Raw genomic sequence first — 16169 nt, forward strand, 5'->3', positions numbered from 1 at the left:
CCGACGGGCGTAGGAGCGGAATGGGCGAAGTGACACTCGTGATGCGAGTCAGGCAGGGTGAAGGGTTGATCGTTGCACTTCTGACAGAAGCAAGACTGGTCTGGACAAGCGGCCTTTGTACACTGAGGGTCTATACAGTCGTCTGTGCAATGGTCGTTTTTCTCGTTACACCGGGGGTCGAAGCAAGCGTCGTCTTCGGGGCAATCGTCGGCAGGGCAAGGCAGTGGAGGACAAGAGGGCTCTAGATGGCACTCTTGACAGAACTTCTCGAAGCAGTCGTCTGGGAACGGACAGTCGGCATCGAGACTGGGTTGTGAGTCGGTGGTGAGTCCGTGATACTCAGTCACTTTCAGGGCGGAAGCCCTCCGCTTAGGTGGGCGCACGTCGCACGTCTCTGGGCAATGAGTGCAACACAAGCTTGGATCAACAGATTGAGTACCGTGTTCAAGCTGAGACGGGGTTGATTGGTCTCGGGTTCGTGCGGCATCATCTTTCAGATCGTCTGCAGCACGCTTGGTCCCTGCCACCGGCGCGCCCAAGGAAAACATTGGATCCGTAGTCCAGAAGTCGTCTTCGTCTCCAAAAGCCGAATCGCGGTCGCAGTCTGCACAGTTATTAGCCATGTTTGCGAGCCCTTGGTGGGAGTTTAGAGTGTGTGTCTGTCAATGTCGAAAAGTCATGGCGGAGGCCATCACGGTTCTCAAGATTGGGAAAGCACGATGGCGTAATCAGAGTGCCGGGCAAGGTACGAGGGGTAAATGGAAAGTGTAAAACATACGACTAATCATGCCTCTTGGGGTCTACCCAGACAACTTCACAATACCTACTACAAGGGAAAGGATACGGTTCGGCTGAGATGATGAAGGTATGCGCTTGAGAAGAGTGAATGGAGCCTAACCCGAATGTGTAAAAGCGTATATCCAACTCGTGCGCCCTCATTGGCCCTTGGCTCCAGCCTTGGAAGTCGCGACTGTCATGTGTATCGTACCTTTTCCGAAGCCAGGCATCACAGGACTCTAATCACGAGGCTGGATAACCTCGAGACGAGATTACTGTCGCTATCGACCGCGGGTGCTATCCCGACGTATATGAGGCGATTCACGCACCGGTACCGTCGTGTGCAACCGGACAGAGAGTCCTCCATCCACGGGATGCGGAAGAACTCATTGCGCTACCGCTCTAGTGTACCCACCTACGGCGTGCTTGACGTTTGCGATCATCGTCATGCGTAGCCGTCACAAACGCGACGAGAACATCCAAGAAGAGATGAGAGAAGATGAGCAAACGCAGGCCGGGAGTGTTGGATGCGCAGTTTACACCCTGCCTGAGAGATGCCGCAGCCGGGAACCGAGAGACGGGTACTTGGCGCCAATCCCACGCGTCGCAATGCACATTTCCCCGCCACGAGGCTGATGTCTCCGCAACTCTCCCTTGCACCTTGGACCCTACCTTCGCACAGCCACAGTGACGACTACGCCTACGACTCTCATAACCAAACATCCTTTGCCTCAGCTTTTCATAACTTCAACTCCCCATTCAAAACCACAGATGGGTAATCTCTGCGGCAAACAGTCCAAAGACAACTTCGAAGGCCAAGGGCGCACACTCGGGTCTGCGCCTGCGCCCGCGACCAAAGCATCTGTGCCGAACAATGTTGCGCCGGCGAAGCCCAAGGTCGGAGGACCAGCGCGGACGCTAGGAGACAGCAACCGCGAAGATGATCCGAAGGCTGCCGCCGCTGCAGCAGCAGAGGTACGTACCTACAACCTTATTTGCGACCATGATAGCTGACACACTGCCCAGGCACGCGCAAACAAAGCCACATCCGGCGACCTCCAGAAGAAGCTCGACGCCCAGAAGCGGCAGACGAACAACCAGACCCTCCAACAAGCTGCCAACGAGAGCCGTCTAGCTCGAGAAGCCGACCAAGCGACCGAGACAAGGAACTACAACTGATGCTCATGAGGGGGCAAGATAAGAGGGGGGACTATTGTACATACTGGCCTTTACGATTCACGATATTCATATTGATACTTGATACAAAGCGGTGGTTTGGCGCATTTCAGCATACATGAGCCCGGCGTTTGAGGGAATGTAGCCGTCTTAGACATCCTTACACATGACCTTCGAGTTTGTGGTTACAGCGTTGTAAGGGTACAGCAAATCCAAAAAGTTCAGTTTCTAGTTGTCAGGTAGATGTCTTGAATTGGGTCTCTCATAGAGGCCTAAAGCACGGCTTGATCATCGCGTCAGGCCTTGCTTTACGCCTCTATGAGACACTCTATCCAAGACGTCTACCTGACAACTAGAAACTGAATTACATCTTTTCAAATGGATTGACTCTGTGCCTATGCCTTTCGTCTGACGAATACTAATCATATTCTCCCCTCGAACATCACACTTATACCCGACGAAGAAGAGTCTCTTATTACATTTTTCATTCATTCCACGAGATCGTATATAATCCCGCATGACTATCTACTCATCCGATGCTAAATACTTTACCGCCCGCCTACCGAAAACCCAACCGTGATCTAGAGAGGAGATGGTATAATCCAGGGTATTGTACAGCGAAACCATGTCGAAACGACCGCGCAGATGCAATGACCCCCAGAGAAAACACCATGCCAATGACGAGATGCAGAGTACGAGAAAGATGATCGTTGCCATATCCCCCCATCCCAACCAACCTTGAAGATAAGGCAGCCCAACTAGGCCTAACCACCCGTCATTATGCAGACAAGACGCCAGACCCACCCAGTCCACCAGCTCCATTGCTAGTTGCGGGATATCGTTGTTGTTTCGCTAGAGAAAAAGAGACCCTGGATATAAACGCCGTCGCTGAAAAACGTAGAAGCGACTTTAAAAGTTGAATGTTGATGCCCAGCCACGCCACTGGAAGTTTCACCCTCCGAGCGGTGCGGGGGCTGTTTTGAGAAATTCTTTTTGTTCGGCCGTCGCAGTAGATCAAGTCAAAAAGTGTATGATCGAAGTGCCGAAAGGCGGGAAGTCGAAGAGAAGAAGATATGCTGAGGTTGGCAGCTTAAGCGGTGACCTCAGACACGGGGGCACGACCGCCACCGACCAGCTCAAGGATCTTGCCAGCGACAGCCGCGGGGTAGCCACGAGACAGGCCCTCGTTGACGACTGTCATAGCGGCAGCGCGGTCCTCGACGGCCATGTAAGCGCGGGTCATGGCCTCGTAGGTGCTGGGCTCGCGCCTGCTCTCGGAGACGGACTCGTAGATAGCCTTGGCCTTCTGGATGTCATGAGCAAGGGCCCAGCCGTGGATGAGAGAGTTGGCGATGTAAGGAGTCATCTCGACGCCACGGGCACGCATGTCACGGAGAACATCCTCTGTATCCGCGATCTGGTGGTTGGCGACCATGGCCTCGAACAATGCCTGGTAGAGGCAGGCCTGGGGACGAACACGGCTGTCGGCGAGGACAGTGTCAAAGAGACGACGAGCACCCTCCATGTCGTGCATGACGCAACCCTTGGCGTGGATCAGCGATGAGTAGTGGACGGCTTCAGGGACAGCACCGGCGCTGCGAACTTGCTCGAGAACCGACTCCGCGGCCTCCATATCGACAGGCTCAAGGGTAGCGTAGGTGTCGATGAGGAGCTTGTACGTGTGCGTGGTAGGCTCGATGCGCTTAGCACGCATACGCTCGTAGTAGTTGAGAACCTTGCTGCGATCACGCTTGGTAGTCAGGAAGAACTGCATCATACTGTGGTAGGGCGCGGGGCGGGGCTTGTAGTTAGGCATGCTCTCCATCTCTTCGAACAGCTCCTCAGCGAACTTCTCGTCGCTAACACGGCAAAGAGCGTTGACAATGGTACCGTAGGTGACAGAAGTAGGGCGAATGCCGAGGTTGCGCATCTCAGAGAAGTAGAATAGGCAGTCGTCGATGCGTCGGGCCTTTCCAAGCTTGCCAATCAGAGCGTTGTACAAGAAGGAAGAAGGCTCAACACCCTCAGACTTGGCACGGAGGAAGATCTTGACTGCCTCAGTCGCTTCATCGAAGGTCTTGGTCGACTCCTTGAGCGTGGTGATGTAGAGACCAAAGGTGTTGGCTGTTGGCGCAGCACCCATCTCAAGCAGATCCTGGTGATATCTTCCCGCAAGATCACGCTGGTTGCAGGTAAGGCAAGCAGCGACCATGGCGTCCAGGATCGTTACCCAGCCATATCGCACAATACGGTACTGAGGTAGGAGGGGAACGTCCTGCTTGGCGAGGTTGAGGATATCATGGGCAAGGGTCAGGCGGTCTTCCTTGGCAGCGGCAGTGATAAGCTTAGCGTAGGTGAAGAATCGAGGGTGGCGGCCAGCTCGGCGCATGTTCCTGAACTTCATCAAAGCCTCGTTGAGGTGAGACGATGATCGTCCGTGAGTCTTTTCCAGAAGTTCGGTGATGGCAACAGAGCCCTTGTTGTCGGTAGATGCGGCGTAAGGGTCGTATTGATCCTCGAACGTAGGAGCTGACGGGGTGATAGGGGCTTGGACAGGGTAGGCGGCGAATGGTGCTGGTGAGTACAAAGCCTCCGGAGCGGGATGCTTGAAGGCGTACCATCGGTGCTGGAGATCACCCCTGTCGAGCTTGGTGAGCACTTGTTCAACAAGACCGGAAGTTGTCTTGTTGACTGGTGTGCCATTTGCGGCGATGACTTCAAGAAGATGGGCGAACCGTGCAACGTGAGCAACGTCAACTTCGGCCTCCTGGAGTAGAATTCCAGATTGAACTTGCATTAGAAGCGTGATGTCGTCGAAGTTGAGTTGTACGATGGCCTCAGGTCCCATTCCAGCAAGTAGGTGGTGAGCAACTGGGGTGACTAGGCCGCCGTTTTCAATCATCGTCCACATCAGTTCCATGCTAGCCCGCGGCGGAAGGAAGATACCACGCTTCATCATGAACTGACCCATAACCTCGATAGCCTCGTCGATGTGCTCTACGGTCTCCATCTTAGCTTGGTTAGAGCCAGACTGAGAGTCCCGTATGCGAGCAAACATTTGACGACCTTGACGAAGACCGCGTTCTGCGTGTCCACTACCAATTAATGCAATACTGTGCATGGCAGTGGGCTCGATGAAGTCGGCCTTGGTGGGAGAAAGCTCGAGCATCCTCCAGAAAACCTCAGCAGCTTCGATGTTTCCAGTGCGGATATGCATAGCACCCATCGCCATGGCTGGCCGTGACAGGTCGACCTCAGCTGGAAGATCATCGAAAGCCTGAGTAGCAATCTCTACAGCATCGCGATCCGCAGCCTTGATGCAAATAGCGGCCATAGCGATCTGACGCGCCTGTGGGCTAAGGTACTCCGTTGCGTGCACGTAGGCTTGGTCGAAAGAACCATTCCTGAGCCATTCGGGAAGGAAGGCCTTGAGACCGACAATGTCGCGGACGGAAGTGACGTCTTCTGGTGTGGCGAGCGCACTCTCGATCTTGGACAGGAACTTCTCAGCTCCCTCAATGCGGCCACATACCGTATACGCCTTTACAAGAGCGGCATACACGTCGTTGTCTCTCCTAGTAATCTCGAGCTCGCCGTTGTCGTTTGAAATGGCCAGAGCTTTGTACTCGTCGTAGCACTCGACCGCACTCTTTAGATCGCCAGACTTGCCGAAAGCTTGGATCATTGGAACGAACATCTCGGCAGCCGGAGTCACACTGTGGGATTCCATATGGGAGTAGATTCGTACCATGTCATCTACACGGTCGCTCTCCGCGCAGGCTGTGACGAGCAGCCGGTAGGTCTTTTCGGAGAATGTTCGGTTGGCCTCAACGTGGACGGCAGCGTCGAAAAGCTTGATGGCTACTGAGAGCGACCCGTCCTCAGCGAGGATAGCATAGTCAGTCTCGTGCGACTGAAGCATGAAGCTGCCCTCCTCTTCCATACCTCCATATCGCAGACGCCTGTCTTCGAAGCTTTGCTTCTGAGACACAACTTCGAGGGAGCGGACGGATAGGAGTTCGATCAGGGTGGTGTACGTAGCAGTGTCAGGCACAACACGCCGGCGAAGCATATCAGAGTAGACATCCAGGGCCTTGGGAACGACCTGATGCTGGGCGCGGGGGAGATGGATCGCAGCAGATAGCAGGGCATTGTATGCGGTGGCTGATGGCTTGACGTCAGAACGAAGCATAGCCTCGAAGACAGCGGGTACTTCGGCATAGTTGCGGTTGATTGCCAGCTTCTGCAGCTGTACGGTATATTCGTCGTGCGCTTCGATTGGGCTAGTGGCGATGGTGGACTCGGTGCGGCTCAGAATTGACGAGTTCACAAGAGTGTCCGCAACAGTGGCGGGCGACTCTGAACGGGCCTCTTCTATTGGCGAAAGCTCTTCCTCAATGGCCTGGGCAACTTCGCTATCGACCTTGTACCGTGCCACCTCTTGTGCAATTGCCTCGTCCACTTGTGCCAGCGCAATCTTCTCCGCCTCTTCACCACCGACAGCCTTCTTGAAGTCCTCTACTTGGCTGGTGCTGTATGCGCGGTTGACACCGGCACGCGCGGGAACCGGTTCTGCCACCTCTTCAATTGCAACACTGCTCTCCTTGGCCTCAGCCGCAGCCTTGGAGCTGGCCGGGTCCCACTCGATGAGCTTGCGGAATTGGAACTGCGACCACTCCTTGTCCTCCGTCTTCTGTTGGTGTTTCTGCCATGCTGTGTAGTATGCGGCTAGACCGGAATCCTGGTGATCGTGTTGTCCGGCGGCGAGCGCCTTGAGCGCGCTCGTTGTAGACGATGTCGAGGTGAAGGCATGTTGGTTCTTGAGACCCTTGCGGAAGCGGTCGTGTTGAAGGGAGGCGAGGGGATTGTTCTGGCTTACACCAGCAACTACTGATTGAGCATAACCGTGAGTAAAGCCCTTGGCAAGACTCTGGCGCGCGAGATGGAAACTCTTAAACACCATTTAGGAATTTGAGGAGCCCTCCAGATGGATAGGGTGAGACTGTGGATGGTCAGTACGATTGGTCTCCAATGTGATCCCGGTGGTGGAAATGCTCCGAGCGACTGGACATCGGCCCGCGACCAATTTTGGGGGTTAGGCAACAACTTTGTGGCTCGCGTGCGCGCGTCGCGATGGTGAGAGCAATTGTTGGCAATTGAAGGAGAGGGTACCTACTATTCTCGGGATCCCTACGCGTCGGTGCAGGTTCATTTGACGATGGCCGTCAAACAAACGCGCTTTCGGATGTAAGGAATCGTGTGGTTGTGGGGAAATTGGCCGGTGTTTAGTGAACCTTAACGCCCCAAGTGTGTGTAGTCGAATGCTCGGAAGGAGTCGCAATTCTATTAGAAGTAGAAGGGGATGCGACAGAGGAAAAGCAAGGCGCACGGTGGCCTGGAGAGAGATATTGTCAGCCTCGAAGGCAAGTTGGTTAGCGGGAGTCAGAAGGAAGCTTCGAGCGCATAGTTCGTAGTCGTCATGAAAAGGTAGGACCGATGCAATGGACGCTAAAATTGGCCGAAAAATTATCGCAAGTCGCGCTGAACCCACGTTTGTCTAGCGTTCGCTCACGCGAGCCCGGCGACGTGTCCCCTCGGGGAGGGATGTATACGCCTCCGACCCAATCGTCGACGCGCGCTCTCTCGCGTCCCTGGTAACGTCGGAGCCGGATCGATTGTGGCACCGCGCCGTCCAGGACGCCCATCGAACTCTGGATGACTCAGACAGAACGACGAGAAGAACACGGCCTGCACCCCGCATGGATCTGGCCTGCTGCAGGATTTGACTAGCACCTGATGGCTTAAATCCGCCGTTCCGGTTCCATACGCCGTGCCCATCGAAGGCGAACTGCTGCATGTGAATTGCGGCGCCGTACACGTGCACGTGACGAAAGTTATTATCATCGCGACAATTCCTCCTAACCGCACTCGGCATCCTCGAAGAAACGGTGTATACCGGCAGCTGCAAGAGTTCGTGGCAGAAGCTCAGTGACCCACCGCGCCTGCAGTCAGGTCTCTAGTCTACGCTGCACACCCCGCGAGACAGCCATCTCCAGCCCCCTCCAACATTGCGCGAATATTGCTGCCTATTATCAATCCGACTAATCGCGATCCTACTGCTTCCTATCGCATCAACTACTCCACTTTCAGCATGTCATCATCGGACGCGCCGTTGACCCCGAAGGCCGTTTCTTGCCCGGCAAAGGTACTAGTCGCGGGTGGCTACCTCGTACTGGACCGGGAATACACAGGTCTGGTATTCGGTTTAGACGCAAGGATTCACACCGTGGTCGAACCTATCAAAACGAGATCCGGCGTGACGATCAATGAGATCCTGGTGACGAGTCCTCAGTTCCGCGAGGCCATTTGGGAGTACGGATACAGGTCGCAGGGCCAGGATGGAGGCATCACCTTGACGCAGTTGAGCGTGTAAGTGCCTTTTCCCTCCCTCCATCAGCCACGTCCGTCGCTTGCATCGTATCATCTCATTGGTCGTCCTTTCTTTCCTTTTTCTTGTGTATCACTCCCTCCAAGCCCATCAGCATCTCTACCCAATCGGGCAAAGCATTCTTAGTGGTCGTTCATCACGTGTTCATTGAAGATCTGTTGCGAGATGAGGCTGCAATGCCAAGATAGTATCTGGATTCCTAAAGCCTGTGTCATCGCTTCTGGAACGTTGGTGTCGCATTGTGTTACTGCTTTGATTTTGCTCTGGCTTTTCCAAATTTACCCCTTCTCCTGTACTATTCTGCAAGCTTTTCTATTACATCGATGGGCATGATCTTGTCATAAGCTTCGCTTTGACTCAGTCTACCAGTCCAACTAACCCCAACCCAGCGGCCACGAACAATCCATCGCCCGATCCCGCAACCCATTCATAGAAACCGCCCTAACATACGCCCTCACCTACATCCACGCACTCCTCCCCAAAACCCTCATCCAGCCCTCCAGCATCCGCATTCTAGCGGACCAAGCCTACTACTCCAACCCAGGCGTCACCCGCAGCTCCAACATCATCTCTCAACCCCACAAAGTCTCGCGCTTCCAGGACTTCAACGTCAGCCTAAAAGAAGCGCACAAGACAGGACTAGGAAGCAGCGCAGCGCTCGTCACAAGTTTCACAGCCGCAGTGCTAGAATTCTACCTGCCGAAAGAACTTTTCGATATCCACACAGAAAAGGGCCAAACAGTCCTCCACAACCTCGCTCAAGCCTCTCACTCCCACGCCCAAGGCAAAGTCGGAAGCGGTTTCGACATCGCCTCTGCAGTTTACGGATCCTGTCTCTACAAGCGTTTCTCGCCCTCTCTGCTGAGTGATCTACCTCAACCCAGCAGCCCTGGCTTCGCAACACAACTACGCTCTTTAGTCGAGGGCCCGACATGGGACACCGAGATCCAAAAGGCTGCTATCAAGATGCCCAAGGGTGTGCGCCTGGTCATGTGCGATGTCGACTGCGGCAGCGAAACACCGGGTATGGTGAAGAAGGTTCTGGCGTGGAGAGCAGAGAAGGCAGAGGAAGCGGAGAGGATCTGGAAAGATCTGCAGAAGGGGAATGAGGCGTTGGCTGCTGAACTTACGCGTTTGGCTACTGATGAGCAAAGCGATGGGGATGTGAAGTCGAAGTACGACGCGCTGAAACAAATCATTGGGAGTAATCGCGCGCTGATTCGCGAGATGGGCGAGAAGTCTGGTGTGCCTATTGAGCCGCCTCAGCAGACGCGTCTATTGGACTACTGTTCCAAGCTCGACGGCGTGATTGGAGGCGTTGTTCCTGGTGCTGGTGGCTTCGATGCTATAGTTCTTCTTGTGGAGGATAAGGCGGCTGTCATTGAATGGCTCAAGGTTTGCCTTGCGCAATACGAAGACCCTGAAGCGATTGGTAGGGTTGGTGTAATCGGTGTTAGAGAAGAGATGGTGGGTGTCAAGGAGGAAGACCTCAGTCTGTATGCGGAGTGGAAGGAGGCTTATTGAAAGACGTGAGAACGGGTTGGAAGGTGTGGTAATACAGACTGTGGAGGTGGTGGAGTGGTAGATATCTTTAGCAGACGGGAGAGCGTTGTCTTTTTAGTATTAGCGCAAAAGTTATGTCAATACTTTGTTGAAAGTCTTAACAAATACAAAGGCTGGACAGGACCACACGTGTTGGGAAATTAAAGCCCTCACGCTATCAAACGCGATTCATTTGTGGAGACACAGGACTGCAAGGCGCATGTGAGAGCTTGTTAAGTCGTAATTCATACTTCATGCGCACCGGACGTTACTCATGGAGTTGTGGAACCAATGTAAAACTCTTTCACAATTCATGAGGTATCATTCCGTGCTTGTCTGAACTTTTTATTCATAGATCTTGACATGGACGCCAACCCATTTCCGTTAAAGATCGCCCTGTCCGTCCATTCCACCTGCTACACCACCTTCCTCGCCCCGCTGGAGTATGGTACTAAGGGTACACTGGTGGCTCGCTAGTTGGAAAAGCCCCGGCAATGCAATGCTTCATGAGAGACAAAGGAAGAAAAGAGAAACACCTTCACGAAAGCACGCTTATGCCTTGACGGCGTACTTTCGCTGGGGGAAGTGTGTGTTCCTCTTCTTCTGCTTCTCGGTGACGAGCGAAGCCTCGTGCTTGGTGAGTTTTCGGCGGATGGCGCGGGTCTGCTTGGGGCGGAGGTCGAGAGGAGTGTACCTATTCAGTGTTAGAAATTGGCCCCTGGAGCTTCCGAGTCGGCCTAGACGCACTTCTTGCCCTTGTAGAACAGCCTGAGCTGAGCCCTCTGATTGGCGTTGATGACGGTGAGGACCTTGGCGATTCCCTTGCGGACATCATGAATGCGGGTGAGCTTGGTGTTGGAGCCACCGGTGACCTTGGCGGTCCTGAGCTGGATCAACTCCCTTCACGTCCGTCAGCATTCCATTTCCCTGCCAGTGTTCCGGTTTCGACGACGTACGACTTGAGGTCGGTGAGCTGGGACGCGAGCTCATCCTTGGACTTGTTCCACAGCTGGGCGGTCTTCTGCGGTGGTTGTGAGCACGAGATCGGAGGTTGGTGTTTGCGCAGGCGAGGGTGTACGTACGACCTTGGAAGTAGACTGGAGGCAGCAAGTCAGCACAAGTTCTCTCAATCGTGAAGTATCAAATCTTGCGCAGCACCACTAGCGGAGGGTGCAACGGCCTGACCCCTCACTGCCAGCGGTTCCGTAGCTGCGCGACGCAGTCCCAATACCAAACGCATAAATGAGAGCATCGACGTACCATTTTGACTGTGAGTTAGTAGGACCGGGTGATATGGATGGGGTCTCGCGTGTCGCAACGATGAACTTTTGGTGTTGTCAGAAATCAGTGTGTCGCCCGGAGCCTCGCTAAACTATTCGCCGATCACCAAGACGGCCTAGCGCCTTGGCCGTGCATTGCGTAGCCCGCGCCAGGGCAGGTGCGACCCTCATCATGCCAGAAGTCCAGGAACCATTGTTGCTGCCTCGGCCTGTCAAGATACCGTGATATCCGACATGTCGTCCACTGGAGGCGGATGGGCGCAACTGCGCCAGCAAGCGCGCACGCTCGAACAACAAGTGGGTTCCATTCACTGCTGCGACGGACTTAGTCGGCGCTCGCGGCAGCCCTGCTAACGAGGCATGCCAGACTGAGACGCTGTTCCACACATACTCGCAGTTCGGCTCGACACCAAACATCCCCGCGAAACCCTCAGAAGAAGAGTTACGGGTTGAAACTAGGCTGCAGGAAATCCTCGAGCAAAGAGATGGTCTTGTCGGCCAGCTATCTCGGCTCCTCGATTCCGAATCGACGCATGGCTCGTCGGCCGTAAAGCAGAACAACCTTGCCAGACACCGCGAAGTACTCTCAGACCACCGTCGCGAGCTCGCGCGCCTCAAGTCTACCCTAAACGAGGCCCGCAACAGGGCGAACCTCCTCTCCAATGTACGCTCGGACATTGATGCATACCGGTCCGCAAACCCAGAGCAAGCGGAGGCCGACTACATGCTCGACGAGCGGAATCGCATCGACAACTCGCACAACGTAGCCGACTCGGTCCTCAGCCAGGCATACGCCGTACAAGAGAACTTCAGCCTGCAAAGGGAAACGCTCACGAGCATCAACCGGAGAATAGTGGGCGCTGCAAGTCAAGTACCTGGCATTAACAGCTTGATCGGACGCATTGGGACAAAGAAGCGCAGAGACGGTATCATCCTGGGCAGTTTCATCGCATTCTGCTTCTTGATGCTGTTATGGTTCAGGTAGATGGGGTTGCACATGTTCATTTTGGGCGTTCAAGCGGGCTGGATATCCTCATGACTTTCATTAGCATGCTATGCGCAAGGCGTCTCGGGCCTGTACGGTTACGTTTATGTTTACAAAGGGTTGGGTATCGTGGGAATTGAGAGTCTTCCGTATGCTGTACAAGATATCGTTACATGTTCGTCATCAAGCCTCCTTAGGCGTGGCTTCTGAAGGAGTCTGTCGGGCCTCGTTGACCAGCTTCGCAAAGCCTCTGTTCATATCCTCCATTTCCGTGCCTTCTGCGTCTCCGCTGCCTGCCCATCGGATCTTGCAGTCTTGGTCTACCAGGTAGACATAGCCGACTCTGCCGTTTAAAAGTCCGATTGTCTCCCTTATCTTCTCACTAACACCTTTTCTGACCACGAAGTACCTGCCCCAGTCCTCTTTTGGCTTGGAGGCCTTCAGCCGCCACTGGAACAGCGACACGATCCAAGCCTTCATCGTGTTCTCTTCGATGTTGACGTCGACCATCTGCGCAACCTCGGGATTTTGCGCCAGAATCTCGTGCAGTGCGGTGTTTGTTTTCTTCCCTGTGAAAGTCTCGACCTGGGTCAACCCCCACATCGAACTAAACACATTCACAACACTGATCTTCCCGTTGAGCACATTCGTAGTGTCTTTGTCCTTCCCCTCTAGTGTATCTCCGTGGAAGTTGGGAAAGTATAACGCCGCGTCCTTCTTGAAGATCCTCTGGTTCGCCATGAAAGTCTTTCCCGACCTATACTTGCGGATATTCTTGAAGTCGCGGAAGTAGTTTGTGCCCCATTTCTCGACCAGATCCTTGCGCTTCTCGAGGTTCCGTTGCGACATGGTCATACCGGAGTAGTCTTTCTTGGTTTTGGGAATGCTGGCGTTTTCCCCTGGTTGTGGAGCGCGACTGAAACCGATGGGACGGCCAAGCGGCTTCGGGATGAATATGTCTTCATCTTTAGGATCGGGCGTGGGCGAGGTCTGGATGGGCTTTGGTTCCGGTGCCTGCTGGCGGAGAGTGTGCGCGGAGGTAAAAGGTCGAACAAGCGATTGCCTTGCGATTGAGGGGATTGCGATTCGGCTCTGGCACCGTAGGCATATTGAAGAGGCAGTAAGGAACGTGCGCCGCAATGGCGTTGCTATTCGGGGCTGAAGCATTTTGTTTGCGGAATGTCTTTGGCCCGCCAAACTCGAGAAATGACGGATGTGAGCGTGGAACTAGCACAGAAGCGGCCAAAGTACCACGTGCTTTCGCGTCAGCGCCAACTCTGTACGCGCTGCTGCCTCGGTGACGTTCTACACTCTCTCACCAGCGCATTGCCTGCTAAGCTTTGAAATGGCGAACGGTCCCGGCGGACGATATAAATGGCGCTACAATAGGCAACTGTGCTTTCGCAGTCCTTTCCCTTGACGACCTTGGAAGTATTGAAGCTGCGCCCACGTTGCTACTCGACTCAACGGCCCAGTTCGGAAGAACATAACTTTAGTCGCAAAGGCTCATTGACCCCTCGAAGTTTACGCGATGTCCGAAAACGCACTGGCGATGAAGGAAGCCTACTTCAAAGAGCAAGAACTTTTGGATATCCTTGACGATGAGCATGACATCCCGGACGCCAGCGTGGGTAGACTCGAACGCGCATTGAAAGATTCGAAAGCGATGCGGCCCCCGGCGCTTAGAAAGCAGACAAGCAGTTTCCTTGGAGCAACACCGAAAGAAAGGCAAGCGGAGTTCGAGACGCATTCGAGAAAACAACGCGCAATCGAGCGACAAACGACCCAGCAAATGACGCGTTCGTCTACAGCGCCTGAACAAGGACTTACAAAGATGGTACCAGTCACCAAGCCGCGAACTAGGTCATCAGCTGTCGTTGGCGCGAAGAGTACTCTGAACAGAGTGTTATATTCACCTGAGACAGCGGGCAAGGATACCACTCCGTTTTATATACAAATGGGTGACATTCCGCGAGAATGTAGAGGAACAAGGCCTAAGCCAGCCACTAACATCGGACTGAAACCAGAGAGCCAACAGTATTTCAAGGGCAAGATCATGTATTTCTATCCGAGTCACGATATTACCCAACCGCGGCGCTCTCGCATACACAAAGTAATCGAATTTGGTGCTGCTTGGGCCAAGGAATGGAAAGAGAATATTACGCATGTTATAATAGACGACGGCTACGACGTACGCACGTATGATCAACTACTGCGGGATCCGAACATACCTGGCATTCCCGAGAACGTTGCGGTCGTCAAGTTCCAGCCTTATATAACGGAAAGTATAGAATGGAAAGGACTCCGAGATCCAAATCAGCCCCGCTTCGCGATCAAAGGTGCTCCCAGCAGGAAGGAACGCAGTGAGCTGGTAGTTTCATCCCAAACCTCAGCCGCATCGCAGAGCTCACTAGCAATCAAACCGTCAAAACGACAGACTGCTGCGAAGGAGTCACAAAAGACAGACTCATATCCAACCGAAGAAAGCGTCCCCGCTACGCCGCCTGTAGCAGATATAGCTACGCATATCTCGTTCGATGAGACTGTCGAGGACAGCTTCGTCATGCCGTCTTCGAGTCCAACGAAAGTTTTGCAGCCTAAGAATGTCGACAAATTCAACGACGCTCTTTCTCAAGCGATACTGGAAACCAAAGCTATCGCACACCTACCGCTTGAGGAAGACGAGGATGCAGGATCTCCGGTAGCAAGTGGTGTGGAAGATGTAGATGATTCAGGTACCGATGAGGAGCCCATGGTCGCAGCGCCTAAGCTACCGAAGTACCCAAACATTGTCTCAAAAGCGTCTGCTCTACGCGACAAGAAGCCATTCTACCAGAACGCGTTCCAGTGTATGGACCCAGGTGCGAACGGCTATACGTCCCAGAACCCGAACGCCCGGACTATCGAGATCCTGGATCAGATGTGCAAGCATTACGATCAGATGCAGGACCAATGGCGCGTGCTCAGCTACCGCAAATGTATCACTACCCTGAAGAAGCAAACGGTCAAGATCACTACTGCGAAACAAGCTGCAGCCCTACCTTATATTGGCGGACGGCTCGCCAAGAAGATCGAAGAGATCGTACTCACCGATCGTCTCCGCAGGCTTGAAAGTACGCGAGATGACCCTCTTGACGTAGTACTCCGTTTGTTTCTCGGTGTCTACGGCGCTGGACTTGTTCAGGCCCACAAATGGATCAAGGCCGGCTACCGTACGCTAGAAGATCTTCGAACCAAAGCGAATCTCACCGAGAGCAACAAGGTCGGTGTGGAACACTACGATGATTTCAACTCCCGTATACCGCGTGCTGAGGTTGAAGCCCATGGCGCAGTTGTCATTAGAGAGCTGAAGAAGATCGACCCCAAGTTCAAAGCCACCATCATGGGCAGCTATCGTCGCGGCGCAAAAGATTCTGGCGATATTGACATGATACTTACGAGGCCCGATAATTCGCTTGCGGCTATGCGAACGATCATCTTCGACCGCCTCGTCCCTCATCTATACAAGATCGGGTTCCTGAAAGCTTCTCTAGCGACCTCCCGATCCAACGATCCTACAGGCTCGAAGTGGCACGGCGCCTCTTGTCTCCCTACCTCGAAGGTTTGGCGCCGGATGGACTTTCTTCTTGTCCCCGAGGAGGAGATGGGTGCAGCGCTCATATACTTCACTGGAAACGATATCTTTAATCGCAGTATTCGACTGCTGGCTCGCAAGAAGAATATGAGGTTGAACCAGAAGGGGTTGTATAAGGATGTGCATAGGGGAAAGCGGGGTGAGAAGCTGAACGAGGGTGTTTTGGTAGAGGGTAGGAGCGAGAAGAAGATCTTTGAGATCCTCGGGGTCCCTTGGAGAGAACCGCATGAGCGGATCTGTTAGAGGGCGATATCTGGGGCGGATTTTCGAAACTACGAGCGGATGATTGACTTTGAGTAAGAGAGCCCCAGGTCAAAAGATAACATA

At 53.8% G+C, this 16169-nt stretch overlaps 7 protein-coding genes across 7 annotated transcripts; 4 read left to right on the top strand and 3 right to left on the bottom strand.

Annotated features, from left to right (window-relative positions):
• Positions 1 to 1548: 1548 nt before the first annotated feature.
• Positions 1549 to 1956, top strand: J4E90_006082 (uncharacterized protein; the record flags this gene model as incomplete). The annotated part of the gene is made up of 2 exons (XM_051435631.1): positions 1549 to 1752; positions 1804 to 1956. The coding sequence occupies 2 exons, from the start codon at positions 1549 to 1551 to the stop codon at positions 1954 to 1956; spliced, it is 357 nt and encodes a 118-aa protein (XP_051290489.1).
• A 1087-nt stretch (positions 1957 to 3043) lies between these two features.
• Positions 3044 to 6916, bottom strand: J4E90_006083 (uncharacterized protein; the record flags this gene model as incomplete). The annotated part of the gene is made up of 1 exon (XM_051435632.1): positions 3044 to 6916. The coding sequence occupies one exon, from the start codon at positions 6914 to 6916 to the stop codon at positions 3044 to 3046; it is 3873 nt and encodes a 1290-aa protein (XP_051290490.1).
• Positions 6917 to 8104: 1188 nt separating this feature from the next.
• On the top strand, positions 8105 to 9925 carry J4E90_006084 (uncharacterized protein; the record flags this gene model as incomplete). The annotated part of the gene is made up of 2 exons (XM_051435633.1): positions 8105 to 8382; positions 8791 to 9925. 2 exons carry the CDS (start codon positions 8105 to 8107, stop codon positions 9923 to 9925), a joined length of 1413 nt encoding a protein of 470 aa, XP_051290491.1.
• Positions 9926 to 10495: 570 nt separating this feature from the next.
• On the bottom strand, positions 10496 to 11206 carry RPL35 (60S ribosomal protein L35; the record flags this gene model as incomplete). Its single annotated transcript, XM_051435634.1, has 5 exons — positions 10496 to 10637; positions 10691 to 10843; positions 10900 to 10964; positions 11026 to 11040; positions 11204 to 11206. The coding sequence occupies 5 exons, from the start codon at positions 11204 to 11206 to the stop codon at positions 10496 to 10498; spliced, it is 378 nt and encodes a 125-aa protein (XP_051290492.1).
• A 251-nt stretch (positions 11207 to 11457) lies between these two features.
• Positions 11458 to 12208, top strand: J4E90_006086 (uncharacterized protein; the record flags this gene model as incomplete). Its single annotated transcript, XM_051435635.1, has 2 exons — positions 11458 to 11520; positions 11591 to 12208. The coding sequence occupies 2 exons, from the start codon at positions 11458 to 11460 to the stop codon at positions 12206 to 12208; spliced, it is 681 nt and encodes a 226-aa protein (XP_051290493.1).
• A 183-nt stretch (positions 12209 to 12391) lies between these two features.
• Positions 12392 to 13375, bottom strand: J4E90_006087 (uncharacterized protein; the record flags this gene model as incomplete). The annotated part of the gene is made up of 1 exon (XM_051435636.1): positions 12392 to 13375. The coding sequence occupies one exon, from the start codon at positions 13373 to 13375 to the stop codon at positions 12392 to 12394; it is 984 nt and encodes a 327-aa protein (XP_051290494.1).
• Positions 13376 to 13739: 364 nt separating this feature from the next.
• Positions 13740 to 16085, top strand: J4E90_006088 (uncharacterized protein; the record flags this gene model as incomplete). Its single annotated transcript, XM_051435637.1, has 1 exon — positions 13740 to 16085. The coding sequence occupies one exon, from the start codon at positions 13740 to 13742 to the stop codon at positions 16083 to 16085; it is 2346 nt and encodes a 781-aa protein (XP_051290495.1).
• Between the last annotated feature and the right edge of the window lie 84 nt (positions 16086 to 16169).

This window comes from Alternaria incomplexa (genome assembly GCF_024043165.1).
Source record: "Alternaria incomplexa strain BMP 0042 chromosome Unknown scaffold_8, whole genome shotgun sequence".
Taxonomy (NCBI): Eukaryota; Fungi; Ascomycota; class Dothideomycetes; order Pleosporales; family Pleosporaceae; genus Alternaria; species Alternaria incomplexa.